Here is an 18,829-nt window from a genome sequence, read left to right as displayed (position 1 = left end):
GTCCAAAGAAATAATGGGATTTAAAAGACCGGGCGTGTCAGAAGCAAGTAATCATACCTCTGTACTCTTGGTAACCCCCAAGGGCAGTCTCAGGACTCTGACTCTATGAAAAATGTCTTCAATATCTGTCTTTCTTTTCCTTTCATTTGACTGTAAATTTCAAGGAATGATTAACTCCATTTATTGAAAAATGAAAGAAGAAAAATACTGCAGAAGAAAAATACCTCCTAGGTATTTATTTAAAATAAATCCAACCTTCTCTGGAAAGACAATGCATTTATCTTAAAAAGTAGTAGTATTCGATCCCTGAAGCTCAATTTCATGCACTCACTTTTATTTGCCTCTTCTGGCTAGACATCCTGACCTAAGCCTGACCATTCGTAGTGTCTACTGATTTGTAAGATCCAGGAGAAATGAACATAGCTATTTATAGAACAACTTTAATTAAAAATGCTTGGGACCCAGAGAATGGGTCTGACAAAAAATACTGTCTGCTGTACATCCGAGTCCCCGACCGACTGCTGCGCTGCCTCAGCATGAAATCAGCCTTCAAGGGCAGTGGCTTAAAATGGGCAGCATGCAGCCATGGCTCCTCTCCAAGGCTCCGAAGCTTTTCAGTGGGGTGGAAATAAAATGGGCCTTAGGGGAGAAATAAAACGGACTCAACATCTCCACTTTTCACATGCTGTAATTACCCAACATGGTATGCTTTCTACCTTAAGGGGGGAGGGGAGGAGTGAAAAGTAGATCTTCTGAACAAGGAACTCTCTTGAACAAACTGATATGTTTGGAAAACACTTCTAATAGTTCAAGTGCAATAACCAGGAGGACAAGCGGATTAATGCAGCGATCCTCAAACTTCTTGGTTTTAGGACCCTTTTGCACTCTAAAAACTACTGAGGACCCAATAGAGCTTTGTTTATGTGGACTACAAGTACTTACCACAGCAGAAATAAAGCTGAGAAATTTTAAAAATACTTATTAGTTTATTTAAAATGATAGTAAACTCAGATATAAGACATTTTTGTGAAAAATAACTATATTCTCCAAAGCAAAAAAAATTAGAATAGTGACATTACTTTCTATTTTTCTGCAAGTCTTTTTAATGCCAAGCCTAACAGAAGATAGCTGGATACTCATATTTACTTTTATGCTCAATCTGTTTTTTTAGTTGAAGTACCTGACGTATATGTTTTTTAGTTGAAAAAGGGGATAATATTTTAATAGTTTTTTCATGATTGTGGATACATCATGTAGCCTCTAAGAAACTACTGTATACTCATGAGAAAATGAGAATGAAAAAGGCAAATTACTTGCTGGTACTATTTTGAGCTGCATGGATCTTCTTGGACCTCGGGGTCCCCTGCAAACACTGTGGTCAGCTGGCCTGTAACAATGTGTACTTACTGTACAGAAGTTACAGGGTGTGGTATTCCGACAATGTGAAGGGCCTACAGAGATGGGGACTAGGGCATTGTCCTCATGCCCTGACATTATGGTCATGCATCTGAACTACCTTTCGAGAAGTACTTTCACTCCAGTCAATGACATGAGCACACAGAGTAATAAGGTACCCCCCACCACCACCACCATCAACCTAATGACTTTATTTTGTTTATTTTTTATTTGGTGACAAAGATGCCTAAAATGCAGGTCTCCTGATAACAAGTCCCAGTGGACTTAGTGCAAACCACACAGCCCCGGTTACCCAATAATATATGGAGGAAGAGCACCGGGAAGTACTTGTTGCAATTTTGCTATCCCCTTATCAGATACTGATTAAGTCTTGGACAGAGATCTGAGTTCTTGAAAAGAGGATAGAAACACACCTACAACATTCAACATGGAGAAGATTAGAGATCCTCTCCCTTTCAGAAAAGTCATAACTTTATTATGACTAATAAGTGACTTTATTTGCTATGACAAACCTGGGAAGTTTAGGACCAATGGAGGTGTTTAAACTCATGTCAGTGACTTCCCTGAGAAAATCTTCAAGACACAGCAGTTTAAAACGCAAAGCAAAGGTGTCTGCTTTCTCACCCTCTTCTTTGCTTTTCCTTTTCATAAAACGTTTCTTTCACCCATCAGTCATCAACATGAACGTTTATGAGAAACATGCTGTCAATGTTTGATGTCTAACTCTCCTTCACATTCAACTAAAACGAATCAATTAACTTGGCGATCCTCCACACCACAGAAATGTTTGGTATTTCTCAGCCTGAATTTTCTCATCATCCAGTAGACTGTGGTCAACACCACCCTGTGACAGTTTCAGGTGAGAGAAATATTTTAAAGAGGAAATGCCAAGAATAATAAAAAGAAGCAAAAAAAAAAAAAAAAGTATGACAAGAGTAAGCAACTACAATTACGCTAAGCAAAATAAGTCAGTCAGAGAAAGATAAATATCACATGATCTCACTCATTTGTGGAATATAATGAACAACATAAACTGATGAACGAAAACATATCCAGAGACAGAGAAGCATCCATCAGACCGTCAAACCTCAGAGGAAAAGCGAAGGGAGGGTGCGGGGGAGGGGGAGAGATCAACCAAAGGACTTGTATGCATGCATATAAGCCTAACCAACGGACACGGACACTAGAGGGGTGAGGGCAATGGGTGGATAATACCTTAATCAATAAAGAAAAAAAAAGAGTAAGCAACTACAGGGGTATAACTCTGTTAGGAGGCCTGGAAAATAGAAAAAAAACCTACATTTCCTAGAATTACAGCTTCCTTCTTATGCCATTTCATCCTCATTCTTTGCATTTCTAGGCACATGACTTTCTTTCTATTAGAGAAAGACACCTCTACTGTTTTCCACCTCAGAGCTGCACATGGTCTATTTCCTCTGGCCAGATAGCTTGTGCTATTCATTTTTTCCTAATCTATAAATTTCCATTTTTTACAATCGATAAATTCTTCAGGTGTCAGATTAAATGTGACTCTTTGGCCACTGTCCCCACTCCCCACATACCCCTCCCCACATGAGGTTAGGTCCCCTTAACATTCCCACTGGTGCTTTCCCTTTGCACACTTGTCACAATTGTGTTAGATATGGGGGAGGGGGCCAACAATGTAACTCTTTGTTTAGGGGTAGCCTTACTTTCTAGCTTCTAAATTCCATAAGGATAAGGTGCATCCTTTGCTGCTTCCAACAATCACTCATGCTTGGAGGTAGTTAGACGCTAAATAAATGTGTATTGAATAATTAAATCCATGAATTCTTAAAGTGGGGTCCAATACAAGTTGACTTGGCCACACAAGCAATGCTATCCATGGCTGAAAATACCCCAAAGGGGGCATTTTTAGAAGGACAGAAATTGACCCTGACCCTGTTAATGCTGATCTACACTTCCAACATATATATTTTATTGTTCCAATTTTCATTCTTATATCAGGTGAAGTCATATTCCAAAATACAAGAAAGGAAATATTTTATTTTAAGTGTTATCAAATTAATTAAATGAGTTTTTCAATAGGCTATAAACCTGGGGCTAGCCATAATTTGCAGCGAGTGAGAGTCATAAACAATGTTAATTTTATTTCCTTTACTGCTAGTGTATTGCAAGCTATCTAATCTATGGCAAGAATGAGCTGGTTAAAAATGATGGTGGGTCTGTAAATGTTTATCATCCTATCTGTGAAGCTGGAGTACAGCCAGTTCTGAATGCTAATGGAGAACCAGAGGAAGGGAGCAAGCCAGAGACCACCCTGACTTTGAATCTAAGAGTTTATTTTTTGTTCTTTGTTTTCTTTTTTTTTTTTTTTTTCTGTAATAGACCCATGAGGGGATTAGCTTTCTTCTGTGTCCTTTTATGTATCTAATTGCTATGACAACTCTTCCCTGTGGGTTTCCTCTATCACTCTTCTTCTCCCTCCTGGCCCCTAGTATACCCAATCTCATAAACGATGACCCTTACCACAGTCCGGTCACTGGACCCCAGCATCACACAATGAAAGCTGTGGGGGACCAGTTGAGAGATCAGGCTCTAGACCAGGTCCTGACACTAGTTGTTTGTAGGATCTTGAACAGTACTTAAGTCTGTCCACCTCACTTTTTATATGTAAAGTGAAAAAGGTAAAAGATACTTTAAGATTTCTCCTCCCTATACTAGTCTTCATTTCCCCCTCAGAGAAATCACCTACTCATAATATGGTTTCACTTAATTGAAGTCCTAAATCTATCTTTCCATCCCTGATTTCTCTCACTGCCATCTGTCCATATGCTATTTTCATTCAAATGTTCCGCTAACATTCAAGATGTGAAGAGTGTACACATGCTGGTGGCAGAGCATATTGGTACCACTCTTTTGGAAAGCAATTTAATGACGTATCCCAAGAGCCATTTAGTAAGATATCTCGACAAAACATGCTAATCCTCTCTGATATGGGAATTCTATTTCTAGGAATCCCTCATTAGGAAACCATTCAGAATATTGTTTTTAAAAAGCCGTAAGAAAGATAAAGTTCATACACACGCACACAGACCCCAAGACCAACAGCTAGAATATTATTATTCATATTACAATGCATCATTTTGATAAACTGGTATGCAGCCATTAAAATTATATTTATGAAGGCCATTTAACACCATGAAAATGCATACCACATTATGTATAATTTAAGAGCAAGTGAAAAGAACAGAATACAAATGATATGTTAATGTAAGCATAAAAACAAAATAAGTATATTAAAAAGACCTGCAGGATATTAAAAAAATGAAAGTATTTGTTGTTTCCAGCTATTACATTATATTATAGACAAAAGGTATATTTTACTTTCTCTGATTTTTCTACACTTTCCATTATGTTTTTATATTACTTGTGTGACTGGAAAAAAATGCTGAAGCTGATCTCATTTTCTCCCTTCCTAACATCTTGCTCCTCCCTGGCTTCCCCGTAGCTACCAGTGGCCATGCATCTTCTCAGTCTCTTAGCACTCTGCCCTGGAGTTCTTACTTTTCTATTTTTCTTTCCTTTCAGCCTCCTCATGCAGATAGTCTTTCAGTACAAAGGGATCCTTTTTCCACAGTAGAGTTTAGCCATTCCCACACTTCCTTCCTGAAACAAGGCTCTCAACCACTCACACCACCTGAAGGCATGAAAAGCCTCCTCCTCACATATATCCACCGGATCTTCTTCCTCACATCTTTAAAAACCCATTCCTCAGACATTTAACCTTTGCTTTCTATTATACATCAATTTCAAAAGTGTGCTTCATTTTGGGCCTTAATATAGTCCACCATAGAATGTCTTTTCAAGCTTATTAACCTATTTTTCAAATGTCCCCTTCTCAGATTCTCTACTCTGTCCAGATTTACTTACTACCTTCAGGTTCCAACAGAGTGAGAAATACAATATCAGTCACAGAAAAAAACCTAGAAGGTATCATTGCACTTGTGGTTTTATTGGCAGTGAGGACAGGAAATGGTGTCAACAGACGGCAGCATGCTTACAGTAATAGGAGGGCACGCCAACTGGACCTTGTTTCCTTGTTTTTAATTTTTATTTTTTTTTATAGAATCACAATCTTAGATCAAGGGAAAGATTTTAGAATGAGTCTGACAAAGTGTCTCACAACATCCTTGTGTATAAGACTGAGAGAGGTGAGCTAGCTGATAATATAATTCAACGAAATAGCCAAAATTTGGATAACTGTACATAAAAAGAGTCTTGGGTAAAATAGAGGTCAACCTGGAGAGAAAATTCTACAGACACAATGTGGGCTTTCTACCTGCTACTGATCTAGGCAACACTGTTTTATTTTAAAAATGTAAATAAATACCTAGAAGCTATTCTTACTCAATTTGCCAACTGAAATAGATGGAAAAGGTAGTAAAATGAATGGCATAAAAAAGGACTAAAAAGTCTTAGAACACCTGAAATTTCAGGCTGATATAAAGAAACAGAGATGAAAGATGGATAAAGATGAATTCGTTCACACAGGTTACGAAAAGTTGCCTGCAAAATGAGTGAGACCTGGATTAACAAACCTTCACATTTTTAGGGATTTCAGTGGAATGAATCTCCAATCTGAGCCAGAGCATCACGTGGAAGCTAAACAACTAGCATTATTCATTTTAGGGTGTGATAAAATAGATACACGGGATCTCAAGATAGGAAAGTAAGTATTTCTATTCCATTTGGGAGCCATATTGTCATAAAGAAAATAGATAATCCAGAGGCCAGACAAATCAACATGACCAGAAGGAAAGAAAATCATTTAGAAACCAGGGTAAATGAGAAACAAGTTGAAAGAAGTGGGGTTGGATTAGAAAAGAGATAATTAATCTGGCTGGTGTGGCTCAATGGTTGAGTGTCAACCCATGAACCAGGAGGTCACAGTTTGATTCTCCGTCAGGGCATATGCCAGGGTTGTGGGCTCAATCCCCATTGTGGGCGTGCAGGAGGCAGCCAATTGATGTTTCCCTCATTGATGTTTCTCTCTATTCCTCTCCCTTCCTCTCTCTAAAATCAATAAAAATACATTAAAAAAAATTAAATCATGTATAAGCAAACTGAATATCTAAGGCCACTCCAGGCTTCTGCCTGTTTTGAAAAAAATAAAAAAATAGATAATTAGAGAAGTGACAAAGTAATTGTGCTCATAAGCCGTGGTCAAGAAGCTCTCTGTTGCCCTTGGCCCAGAGGAGAGCAAATTATAGGACTGGGAATTTCAGCTCAGTGTAGTAAAGAGTTTTCTAACATTAGCCTGCCCCTGCGCCCCCCCCCTCCACCGCCCCCCACAACCCTGCAGTAAGCATGGCTGTCCATGTGCACAGGTGGCCCGGAAGATAACCTGTGAGGGGAGAGTTTCACAAGTGTGTCTTAGATTGACAAAGGTTTGTAAACGTTGCTTTCGTATACCCTGGATGTTTGAAACTGTGGAATGCTGTTAAACAAGGTCGTGACACACAAAAAATGAATTCATCTTGCTGCCAAAGAATGTGAAGCTAGGTGGACTTTCTTCTAATAGTTTCTCTGTGCCTTGCTTGAGTATCTGAAGCACCTTTTTATCACTAAAGAACTCAAAACATGAAGACAATATGTTGAAAAAGAGGGAGGCAATCCCGAGTTATATTCATCGGCTGCTCTCTTTGACGTTAAAATCAACTGCCCAAAAGAGCAGAACAGAGAACCTTCCACTCTTTCAATTACATTCTTAGATCTCACAGCATTTTTCATTTGAACCTAGAATAGGAAAGACTGGCAGAAGATGTGACCTTTGCATGTTAGTAAAGGTCATGGCCATAGTCACAATATGGTTTTTGTAACAATTCTTCATAACTTCAGCTATGCAATGACTTTATATCAACTTGCCATTGTGGTTCACAAAAATATATTTATCATATAATTGATTTTATTATTTTTATTTTTTAAAATATATTTTTATTGATTTTAGAGAGGAAGGTAGAGGGAGAGAGAGAAACATCCATAATGAAAGAGAATCATTGATTGGCCACCTCCTGCATGTCCCCAGTTAAAACCTGGGCATGTGCCCTGACTGGGAATCAAATCGTGACCTCTTGGTTCCTAGGTCGACGCTCAACCACTGAGCCACACCAGCCTGGCAATCTGCTTTCCTTAAAGAAACTTGCAGTTTTGCAAGGAAAATAAACCTCAAAAACTGTTTAAATTATAGTTCAAGGTATTAATTTAATAAAATATGATTAATTAATATGTGTTTCCTAAAAAGTTATAAGAGCGCCAAAGAAATATAACTCACCATGAGATGGGAAGGTGGAAGAATGTTGAGAGAGGAAGTGGAAGTTGACTTGGATCTTGAAAAAGGGAGAGTTGAAGGGGAGAGAAAGAAAAGATGCCATTATAGAAAGATGGAACTGTGTGAATATCTGTATAGAGCTTCCCCAAAACAAAATACTGGGTTATTACTAGTATTAGGTAAGTGATATTGTCATTTATCTTAAGGGCCATTTTCATCAAGAAGAGAAATTTAATGTTTATTAGCTGTTCTGTGAGTTGTGGGGAAAATATGAATGGGAACTACTAATGTAATGCCTTATTTATTTGTTTACTTATTTACACCTTATTATTCCACAAAGAAACTGAAGCAGCTTTCAAAAATACAGAACATACATTGAATAAAATAAATTATTAAGGAACATGATAATAAAGCCAGGAGTAAAAGCAGCACACACAGAAAAGCAGATTGTAGAGTCCAGACTGGTTGTTAGTCAAAGGTGGGGGGCAGGGGATGGGAGAGATTTAACTCTTCTTGTATTTGCAAGATTTATCATGCATCAGATTAAAAAGAAAACAAAAATCTTGCAATTCAACAGCTTAGCCTTTCCTAATACTGAAACATGAGAGAAATTTCTCCCTCGGGATGTCATAAAGAAGCCACTGAATGCTGTAGGAGGCGCTGGCCTCAACCCCATCCCCGACCCGATGGTTATAATGAGCAATTTCACATGCTCTTCCTCAGTGGAGGACAAAAGCATCATGCTGAGGCACAGTGCAGCTACAAAACAGTGTGGCCCACCTGCCCAGCCCCCCTTGTAATATAAGAGTAAATTTAGAACATGTGCTAGATTGGAGGGACTCCATGTTCTTCAGTTCATATTGACTCATTTATTTAAAATGTATTGATTGCATGCAAGGTGACAGATGTGGGGAGATAACCATGAATAAAACCCGACAGCCATTCTCATGGAGTTAAGTATCCTGGTGGTGGGAGAAGGATCACAGACAAATAAATACATGTGAGGTGGTGATAAACACTATGGGGAAAAGAAAGGCAGGGTAAGGTGATAGAGAACAAGTCGGGCAGTGTGAGGTTTATATTTAGAAGGGTTAGTCACAGACAACCTCTCTGATATGGTAATGTCTGGGCTAAAACCAGCATGACACAGGGAAGGAAAGTAAGATATGAGAGAAAAGTGTTGCATGCAAACGGAATAGTTAGTGCAAAGGTTCTGAGTGAGAAGCATGCTTGGCAAGTCTGAGTAGCTGCAAGACAGCCAGTCAGGCATAGGCAGGGTGAAGGTCTTCTTATCAAAATAAAGGACCCAGGATGAGGTGAGAAAAGGGAATAATGATGGAGCCAATGATTTCCTCAGAAAATCCCCACTGTGTCTGTTTCAGTATAAGCCAAAGGCAGCTGAGGTCTGCCAGAGTATATCATAGAATATCACCGTCATCATTTTAGCTTAAATATTGTACTAAAGCCTTCATTAAAATCACCCACTATAGACATGGGCTTTTTGCTAAAGCCCACTTACATTATATGTAGAGAATTAGAGCAAGACAACTAGCCTTATCATTTCTGATACTTAAATATTCATAGAATGCTTTAATTTTGTTTCCCAGTGAAACCTGTAAATTGCACCTCTACGAACCTGACATGCAGTACCAAGTCATTCATTACATTTCAGCCAACTGAGGGTTCAGGGCATCTTTCAAAGATGCTGAGTTTGATTTTAAAGACAATCTGGCAATTGCATGATAGCAGAACCTACTGTCTATTGAGGGCACTTAAGTGTGTCAACAAAACTTATCATCATTTTAGAGAACACAACTTACATTTGTTTCCCCACAGCAGGGGGCAGGCATCCAGGACACTGAAAAGTGGTACCAAATCCCTTAGACACAGGTGAAAAGAAGGAGGGAATGAGATACCCCTCTTTGATGCCAAGAGAAATGTTGTCTCAGAAGCATGTCCCATAAACCTCTGTGACCTTCTAACCGATATTAAGACACTGGGTCTATAAAATGAGTGGTAATTGGCTCCATATTGACTTTAGAGATCTCAGTACATTAACAATTCCCCAGAAAAATGTGACAAGTAAATAGTAATAAAACCAGCAAATACTGTGCATTCTTCTTGACAGATTTTGTCCCGAAGTGATAGAGAATATGTCAAAAGGCCTATAATGAACTTTTTTTTTATAACCCTCACCCAAGGATATGTTTTTATTGATTTGAGAGAGAGAGAGAGAGAGAGAGAGAGAGAGAGAGAAACATTGATTGGTCGCCTCCCGTATGTGCTCCTCCCGGGAATCAAACCCACAACCATCTGGTGTATGGAATGAAGTTCCAACCAACTGAACCACCAGGCCAGGGCATAATGGACCATTTTTGTCTAAGGACCACCTCCACTAACCAGAGAATATTGGAGTGAGAATACTGCACTTGTGATTTTTGTCAAGAAGAAAACTGACATAGAGATTAGTTGTCCAATATGAGCTTATAAACTCAACCATCAGTAGCAAAACTCTGTGAGAAAAAAAAATTATGTGAAATGAAATGGAAACAATCACCTGCTCAGCCAGTAATGAAGCGAGGCTTGAATACGCATCTGCAAAGTCCGGACCATATCGAATGGAATCTTTCAGTAAAGTGACAGCCTCTTCTTTTTTCTCCTGGGACCTGTAGATTACAAGAGGGAGAGGGGACATCTTTTAATAAAACTTTATTTAAACCTTCTGATTAGACTTCAAGACCTGTTTATGTTAGCAAAGATTAACTGATTCACTCGGGGTATCATTAAAAATGAATTGAACTAACACTGTCTCGAGTCAATAATTTCTATCTCTGAATTCTTTTTTTAAAAATATTTTATTGATTTCTTTTTTTTACAGAGAGGAAGGGAGAGGGACAGAGAGCCAGAAACATCGATGAGAGAGAAACATCGATCAGCTGCCTCCTGCACACCCCCCACTGGGGATGCGCCCGCAACCAAGGTACATGCCCTTGACCGGAATCGAACCTGGGACCCCTCAGTCCGCAGGCTGATGCTCTATCCACTGAGCCAAACCAGCTAGGGCTCTATCTTTGAATTCTTGGTGGAACGAGATGTTAAGACATAAATGATGCTGCAGATTATTCAGTGATTTTTCTACCTTCTATATCCTGCTGTGCCCTTTTGGGGAGTTGTTATTTCATATCTTACAAGTGTGTTAGCCAGAAAGGTAAGCCCTCAGAGCAGCAATGTGGGGACCTTCCCTGGGTGCACGGGAGCCCGTAGCTAGGCTGTGGAAGATGACTTCCGGCCCTGTAGTACCAGCTGCATCACTGCGGACTGGGCGCCTTATGGGGGCCGAGCCACGCCACCTATCAGGGACAAGCCAGCCCAACTGCCCATGTCAGTCTTTGTGTTTCTAACTAAGAGAGATACATTTTTTACACGTAGTTTATAAAATTAGAAATATTGTGACTATGGCTGGCTAAGAACAATCGGCTATTTTATCATCATATTTTAATGCAGAATTGAGGCTGCATCTGTGTTCTTCATTTTAATCTTCTCCCAGGGATTGTGCTTCTGGTTCATAAAGGACTCAAGGCCCCCACGTTATTCCCATTATTTCGGGTGACAGTTCTGTCTCCTGTTAATGCCTTGGGGAAACACTGGGTCATTTTCCTGATATCAATGTCTTTGAAGCAAAACAATGTACACGGGCAATGACCAACTTTGCTGCTAGTACAATTTCACAAACACTGATCCCTTGCTAAGTGATAGATATTGTAACTGGCAAAAGAAGTGGAAGGAAGACTGGAACTACAGAGGACAAAGCCAAAAGGTCCCCCATCTTTTCCCATTACCAATGCTGAATCGTGTGCCTATGTTCTTCCTATTTAGAATCAACAATTGTTTCATCAGCAATGAATATCTACCATATGCTCTGGTAAATGTTCACATAACATTATTAATTTTATTCTCACAACAATCCCATGCAGCAGGTATTAGTGTCTTATTATACTAATTTTCCTCTAATGAGAACATTTAGATTCAGAAGAGTCAGGTGACTCATCATATTCACATAATCCATCTTCTGAGTCAAGAGCCAGCGCCCGTCTATCACAGCGCTCCTGCGTGTTCTCTCTACTCAGAAGTCCACCTCCGTGACCTTGCTGCTCAACATGTGATTCATGGACCAGCATCACCAACATCACTCAGGAGCTTGTCAACAATGCAGAGTCTCAGGCTCCAGCCGGACCCATTGAATCAGAGCCTGCACTTACAACAGATTCTCGGGGAGTCTGTACCCAGGCCGAGATTTCAGCATCACTGCTCCGTGAGTTATCTAAGACAGCTGAGAGTAGCTCCTGCTACAAAACCCCTACAGCGTCAGTCTCTGTAGGGCAAAGCTCTACAGCGGGAAAACTAATATTGACGCCCCGTGTCTGACTTCCAAGTGTTAGAAGCAGCATATCACAAGGTGATTTTACCTGGAAGATAGTCTTTTATCACAGACCTTGAGAAAAAAAAAAAGTCATGTTTCCAGCGTAGACCTTGCATTTAACTATCAATGTGGCGAACATTTATCACTGTCTCTGATGTGTTAGCTATTTCCCAAGGGAGGTGGCTGTCCATGACATCCTCCCTTTACTGGGGTCTAGCTAACGCCTACTGGGCTCCTCTCAATGCAAAATATCAAAGTGTGACACCGTGTCCTCAAGTAGATCGTCCTTGGGATGTGGCCTGAAAGTTGCATGGTTATAAAAAAGTTGCATTACAGCTCTCTTGGTGCTGCTTTCTTGTTGATTAATTCATTTAGTCGACAAACACTTAAAGAGTGCCCATAGGACTCTATAGAAGTGCACATGTGTACTCACTCCTGCGTTTCTATTCTAAAACATTTCTTGAAGTATTCTTCCAGGGGCACAACTTTTTAAAAATATATATATTTTATTAATTTTTTACAGAGAGAAAGGGAGAGGGATAGAGAGTTAGAAACATCGATGAGAGAGAAACATCAATCAGCTGCCTCCTGCACGCCCCCTACTGGGGATGTGCCCACAACCAAGGTATATGCCCTTGACTGGAATCGAACCTGGGACCTTTCAGTCCGAAGGCCGATGCTCTATCCAAGGAGCCAAACTGGTTAGGGCGGGGGTGGGGGGCACACAACTTTTTAAATAAAAACTTATTTTTAAATCCTGGTAATTTTACTATTGATTTCATGGCTAGCAGAACTCTTCCTCCAAGGATTTTTTAAATCTTTATTAACATTAATTTGGAAATCCTCTCCAAATCCAAAGGGGGATATGGACTTAGGAAATTAAGGCTGAAAATTAAGTCCCTCAGGACATAATTTAGCTTGGATAGTCTTCAAGATCTGCAGGGGAAAAACACACACACACAACAATTTGATAATAAAATTTAATGATTTTTCATTTGTCATGCCTCATATCAATTAGAATGGCAATGCAAGCCTTTTATACAAGAATGCAGTGAGATTAATTACCACTGCATATAGTCTACGAACCTGCATACTTAAGGTCGTCCATTAACATTCTTGTGACACAATAGAAAAGTTAGCATCAAGGTTATTTATAGGGAATGTGGATTCTTTATGAAAAACTGCATTTCTGTGAATCTCTCAAGGGACTGACTGACACTTTCAGGAAACCTCTGTATTTCACAATTTTGTGAGTATATGAACACTGCAAGATGCAGCTGCTGGGGCAGACAGGCCATTTGCTCTGGGCTCTGCACTCCTGGGTGACTGCTTTTCCAAGGGAACCTTGGAGAATCAGTCATTAGCTACCAATAGAGTGAGGCACATACCACCTTAACTGATATTTTACAATGCTTTTTACAAAAGCCCAAGAAATCGACATGTGATAATTTTGTTGTTTTGTTTCTGAAAGGGAGAGGAATAGTAGGCATATTCATATAGAAAGAAACAGAAGATATATTTCTTCTATAGTCTCTCCTTTGCTCACACTTTGGTGGGAATTTATGAAATAGGTGTGGCTTTGACACAGTAACTTACAAGGCAGATAATTCATCTATATGGGACTCTCCTTGGTCATATAGTTTCCACATGAGAACTGAACTTCATTTCAACCTGTTTCTGAATAGCATCCCTTTTCATATTTACATTATGGCTCATGTTTCTCTGATACTTATCCCATATTAAAAAATAGGGGCAAGCCCAGCCAGTGTGGCCCACTGGATGAGCTTTGACTTATGAACCAGGAGGTCATGGTTTGATTCTTGGTCAGGTCAGGGCACATGCCCGGATTGCTGGCTCCATCTCCAGTAGGGGGAGTGCAGGAGGCAGCTGATGAATGATTCTCTGTCATCATTGATGTTTCTATCTCTTTTTCCCTCTCCCTTCCTCTCTGAAAGCATTTCCCCCCAGAGCATGGCTTCCAACACATTTCCTTATATAAAAATATTCATTAATGTCCTACTGCCTACAGGTAGACTCATAGTTTAAAACCCTCTATGATTCAATTCTGACCAATGTTTAAACATACCCAGGCATCCACTAGTCCAGCTAGTCTGGGTGGCCTTTGATATCTTTTCTACAGAACCTAAGAGATTACCTACTCCTTCTCTAGCCTGACTGTACCTTAAAACTAGGCAGGGTGCTTTTCAAAAGACCTTCCTGTTCTGAGGTGCGGGGCCTCTTAAGAGGAAGGTCTCCACAGGAATATGACAGCCATCCAGATTTGAGAATTATGGATATAACCTAACCTTTTTGGCTTAGAGGAATGGAAACTGAGACTCAGGGGGCCTCGGTGACCTGCCCAGGTCCCAAGCACAAAGGAAGGTCCCCCCCCCCCCGCAAGTCTGTGCTTCTCAGCCTAGCACTTTTTAAAAAATATATATATTTTATTGATTTTTTACAGAGAGGAAGGGAGAGGGATAGAAAGTTAGAAACATCGATGAGAGAGGAACATCGATCAGCTGCCTCCTGCACACCCCCTACTGGGGATGTGCCCGCAACCAAGGTACATGCCCCTGACCGGAATCGAACCTGCGACCCTTCAGTCCGCAGGCCGACGCTCTATCCACTGAGCCAACCGGCTTCGGCTCAGCCTGGCACTTTTGCCTGCCACTTCACAGGTGGCTTGCCCCTCCTCACCACCCTTCTGCTCCCCCAGGAAGCCTTCCCTGACTTAACCAGCTCACAGCATGATGGCCTCAGCAGAGCTCGTAAACATGTAACAAAACCAGAAACCACACATATGCTACCTTTTCTACATTTTGCTTTTCTTTTTGTATCTCCATAACAAAATAGGTGGTAGGGGAATCACGGTTAGAAGCCCTATTCTGGCCTCCAAGGGGGCAGATGCTCTTTGTTCTTCAGCTCAACATTCTAAGGAGTAACTGGGCCCCAGATTATTTTTCTCTTCCAAGTTCCTGGCAGGCACAGCATGTGAAGGGTTCCCAACACTGTGCCCTGTGGCAGGTATAAGCCTGTGTATCAGTGAACGTGCCAACCGGGCAAGTTTTTCAAGCTTCCTGTTTCCCAACTGTTGTTTGCTGCACATGTACTCTCTGCTAAGGACAGAGTGATTCCTTTGCACGATTTATTTTAATTCCCCTTAAGTGGTATGAATTAGGCATAATTATCTTTATTCTAAATGCTAGCAATCACCACCCCAACAATACAAAACTGAGGTTTGGAGAGCTCAAGTGGTTGGCGCACAGCTCACAGCGACTCTAACACCAGGCCCATGGGCAGTCCCCGCTCCGCACTTTTGTGTCCACTCTCTCAAATGCTGTGCACTCTGTCTGTGACCAGTTTTAAATCCCTTCATAGACGGGACCCATGTCTTATTCATCTTACTTACTTCTCCTATCCCAGTGATCTGCACATAATAGAAGAATTGCTCAATTATTTTTTAAAACTCATTGTTTTACTATTTTCTTTAGTCTTAGATTTTTTTTGTAAATCTCCCGAAATAAACTTCCCAATATTCTAATAAAAATTTGACAGTTGAGGATAATATAATCCATTTTATAGCTCTCTTTCTACACCTCATTCAATATTATAGAAGTGATCCTAAGGAAGGCAGAAGTACCCAAGGCTTGGAATCATAAAAAAAATAAATAAATTACAAGTTTAGTGTCCATTTGTTGAGCACTTCTTTCTTACCAAGCACTGCTAAGCGGCTTCTCTACCTTAAGTCTACATAGTAGTTAAAAGCACAGACTCAAAAACCAGGACTGGGTTTGGACTCTACTTCTACCATTTGCTAGCTGAGTTTCTTTAGGCAAATTATTTAACGCCCCTGTGTCTCAGGCTCACAGTAGGTACTATGTATATTTTGGTTTTTATTAACTCATTTAATGTTTCTAAAAATCACCCATTAAAACCTATCTCTCCCTTCCTTAAAATTAAATTTTAAAACAAGCAGAATGTGGTGTTTTTGAAATTCCCTCAAAAGTAATATGCTTTCACATTTTAAACCATTCACACAAAAATTAGGTGAGATATCAGAGTGATATTAGATATCTGATATCACAATTGATTTTTAATATGATAACCATCATTAAGTACACCAACAAACAGTGTTGTACGAAATGTAAAATAACACCAGTAACAAACAGAGGCATTATCCTGGAAACCTCATTCCAAGGCAAACACCGGGCTGAGGAGGCCTAAGTGGCAGCCCACAGTTCAGAGTCCACTCAGCAGATGATGAACCCACCCAAAGCAGTGCGCCTTCATTGTTAAGGGTGATGGCTAAGGGCAGGAAAGAATCAGGAGCAATTCTGAGCCTCTTCTTCAGCTAAGCCAGGAAAGCTTCTTAGAAAAGAAAGGCTTAAGCAGTTATTTCCAAGTAAAAAGGTATAACAAGAGAGGCAGGCAATTTCAGATAGATACAATGAAACTCCTCAATAATGGGAATTACCTATGTATTCTGACAGCACAGACCACCCATGGGCCAGCAGGAGACAGTGGTAAAACTTCCCAATGCATTTGCTGTGGCTCTAGAAGAAGCTATTTAGGGAAATCAGTAGCCCATTGTCGATGTGAACCCCATCTACAAAGAGCTACTCTGTTACCCATTTACACTGAATCGACAGGTCCATTCGAAAGGGGGAAATAGGGAAAGACCGTGTGCCTCTGAATTGACCGAGCATGTGATTTAGGTAACCAAGTCCACAGGCTGTTTCTCTGAATTCAATGGAAAAAGCTTGAATGAAGGAATCCATAACTGGTAAACACATTGATCAAGTCAACCTCAGTACATACCCCGTCCACTTAGCCGTGGGCACACTTTCTGTGGAGTCAAAGGGGCATGGAATCCCTTAGGAAACTCATGTCACACTAAGGATCCTGAGGACGGTCAGAGCTTCTGTTAGGGGTTCCACTGGCACTGATGGAACCATTAGGGACACCTGTTTAGGTGAGGGAACTAGGTGGCAGTAAGACTGCTCCAGGGTTAAGTAATGTCTCTTGCCCTCAGCATCCTGCACTTCCTTATCTCCCAAATGAGCCACCAGCTGACGACTGATTATCCTCCATGACCTAAAATATTCCATCTTCACTTTCCCGTGGGTCAATAGTTCTCAAATTTTAGTGCTTAAAAATAATTAAGTGCTTGGTAAAATGCAGGATCCCAGGCCTCATAAGATCCAGTAGGTCCTGGGTAGGGCCCTGGAATCAGTATTCTTTCAAAAATATATATTGATTTCAGAAAGATAGAAACATCAATGATGAGAGAGAATCATTCATCAGCTGCCTCCTGCAGCCCCCTACTGGGGATTGAGCTTGCAACCCAGGCATGTGCCCTGACCAGGAATAGAACCCTGACCTCCTGGTTCATGGGCTGGCACTCAACCACTCAACCACTGAACCGCACCGGCCGGGTCAGTATTCTTAATAAACCCCTCAGGCAATTCTGTTGAAGGTGGTCTTCAGTCTGTGCTTTAAGACACTGACTACCATGAGGGATTTGCCTGATCAATTGATCCTTGATGTAAGGCTAAATGCTACAGGATTAAGAAAGCTTAAAAAGAGAGGGAGAGAGAAAGAAGACCTCCTGGGACAATCTGGGCCAAAGAGAAAGGTCACAGTGGCCAGCTGATCGATACCTCTGGATGGCCGATGATGCGGGGAGGCTGGAGGTGGAGGGGTACACAGGGAAATACTGCAATGGGAAGAGGCAGTTTTCCCTCTCCTAGAAGCTCTGCTGTGAATGTCCTCTAGTTTGCATCCAAGTCCTAGCTCCTGTGCTATCCATATAGTCATCATATATAAATAAAAAGCTCCTAGTATGCTGCAAGCAAAATTCCACTCTCTTAAGTTTCCCCCGGGAACTTCCAAAAGGCTAAAATTCCTGAGAAGGGGTTCCTGGAACCAATAACATCTTCATCATTGATTCCGTAAGAGAAACATCAAGTAGAAATTAGATCTTGTTCATAATGTGCAAATCTTGCCATTAAACATTTGTAGTTTCACAGGGAATTTCCCCTTCAGTTCTACAGCAGTGAGACAGCTTCTCTGGTGTGTTAAGTAAAAACATTTGCACCATCTCACTTTCCTGGCTCGATCTCAAGGACAGATATTTAGCAAAAGCAAATAAAACTTCACCACGTTTTCTTTAAGTAATTAAGGACCTGTTAAGTGTCAATTTAGAAAACTTCCTGGACTCCTGTCTAAAATCTCATGACACATTCATTTAAACTGAAAGCAGATGCTTGCTTTGAAAAAGTATTGACATTTTGGGAGAATTTAGGAAATGCCAGTAACAGAAATAAATGGATTTGGCAATCCACTTGGCAGTAGGACCATTTCCCATTAACCACAGTTGTGAGCTTGGAGTGCCGGGCAGCTCTCTTAATTTCTATTTCTTTGTTAGGGTGTTTGTTGTTGTTGGATCCAAAATCTGACGCCTTTCACAAAGGAAAAAGAGTATTTTTTTTTTTTTTTAATGTGGTGGTGAGGAGGGGGGGAGCTGGCTGATAGACTTAGCAGCTCTTCTGAAAAACTGAATCATGGAAGTCAAATTGTAACTGTCCAACTGATCTTTTCTTTTCTTTTTAAATCCTCGCCTGAGGATATTTTTCCATTGATTTTTAGAGTGGAAGAGAAGGGGGAAAGACAGAGAGAAACAT

At 40.5% G+C, this 18,829-nt stretch overlaps 1 protein-coding gene across 2 annotated transcripts in view; it reads right to left on the bottom strand.

The window, feature by feature from the left end:
• The window catches only part of TMTC1 (transmembrane O-mannosyltransferase targeting cadherins 1), a 234,987-nt gene that overhangs the window by 16,226 nt on the left and 199,932 nt on the right, over positions 1-18,829 (bottom strand). For both annotated transcript variants that reach the window (XM_028144115.2, XM_054719184.1), the window contains exon 13: positions 10,284-10,392. In XM_028144115.2, the coding sequence (XP_027999916.1) occupies positions 10,284-10,392 (109 nt within the window). The remainder of the gene's footprint in view (positions 1-10,283; positions 10,393-18,829) is intronic.

The sequence above is a fragment of the Eptesicus fuscus genome, chromosome 7 (assembly GCF_027574615.1).
Source record: "Eptesicus fuscus isolate TK198812 chromosome 7, DD_ASM_mEF_20220401, whole genome shotgun sequence".
In the NCBI taxonomy this organism is placed as follows: domain Eukaryota; kingdom Metazoa; phylum Chordata; class Mammalia; order Chiroptera; family Vespertilionidae; genus Eptesicus; species Eptesicus fuscus.
This window is presented reverse-complemented; position numbering and strand designations above follow the sequence as displayed.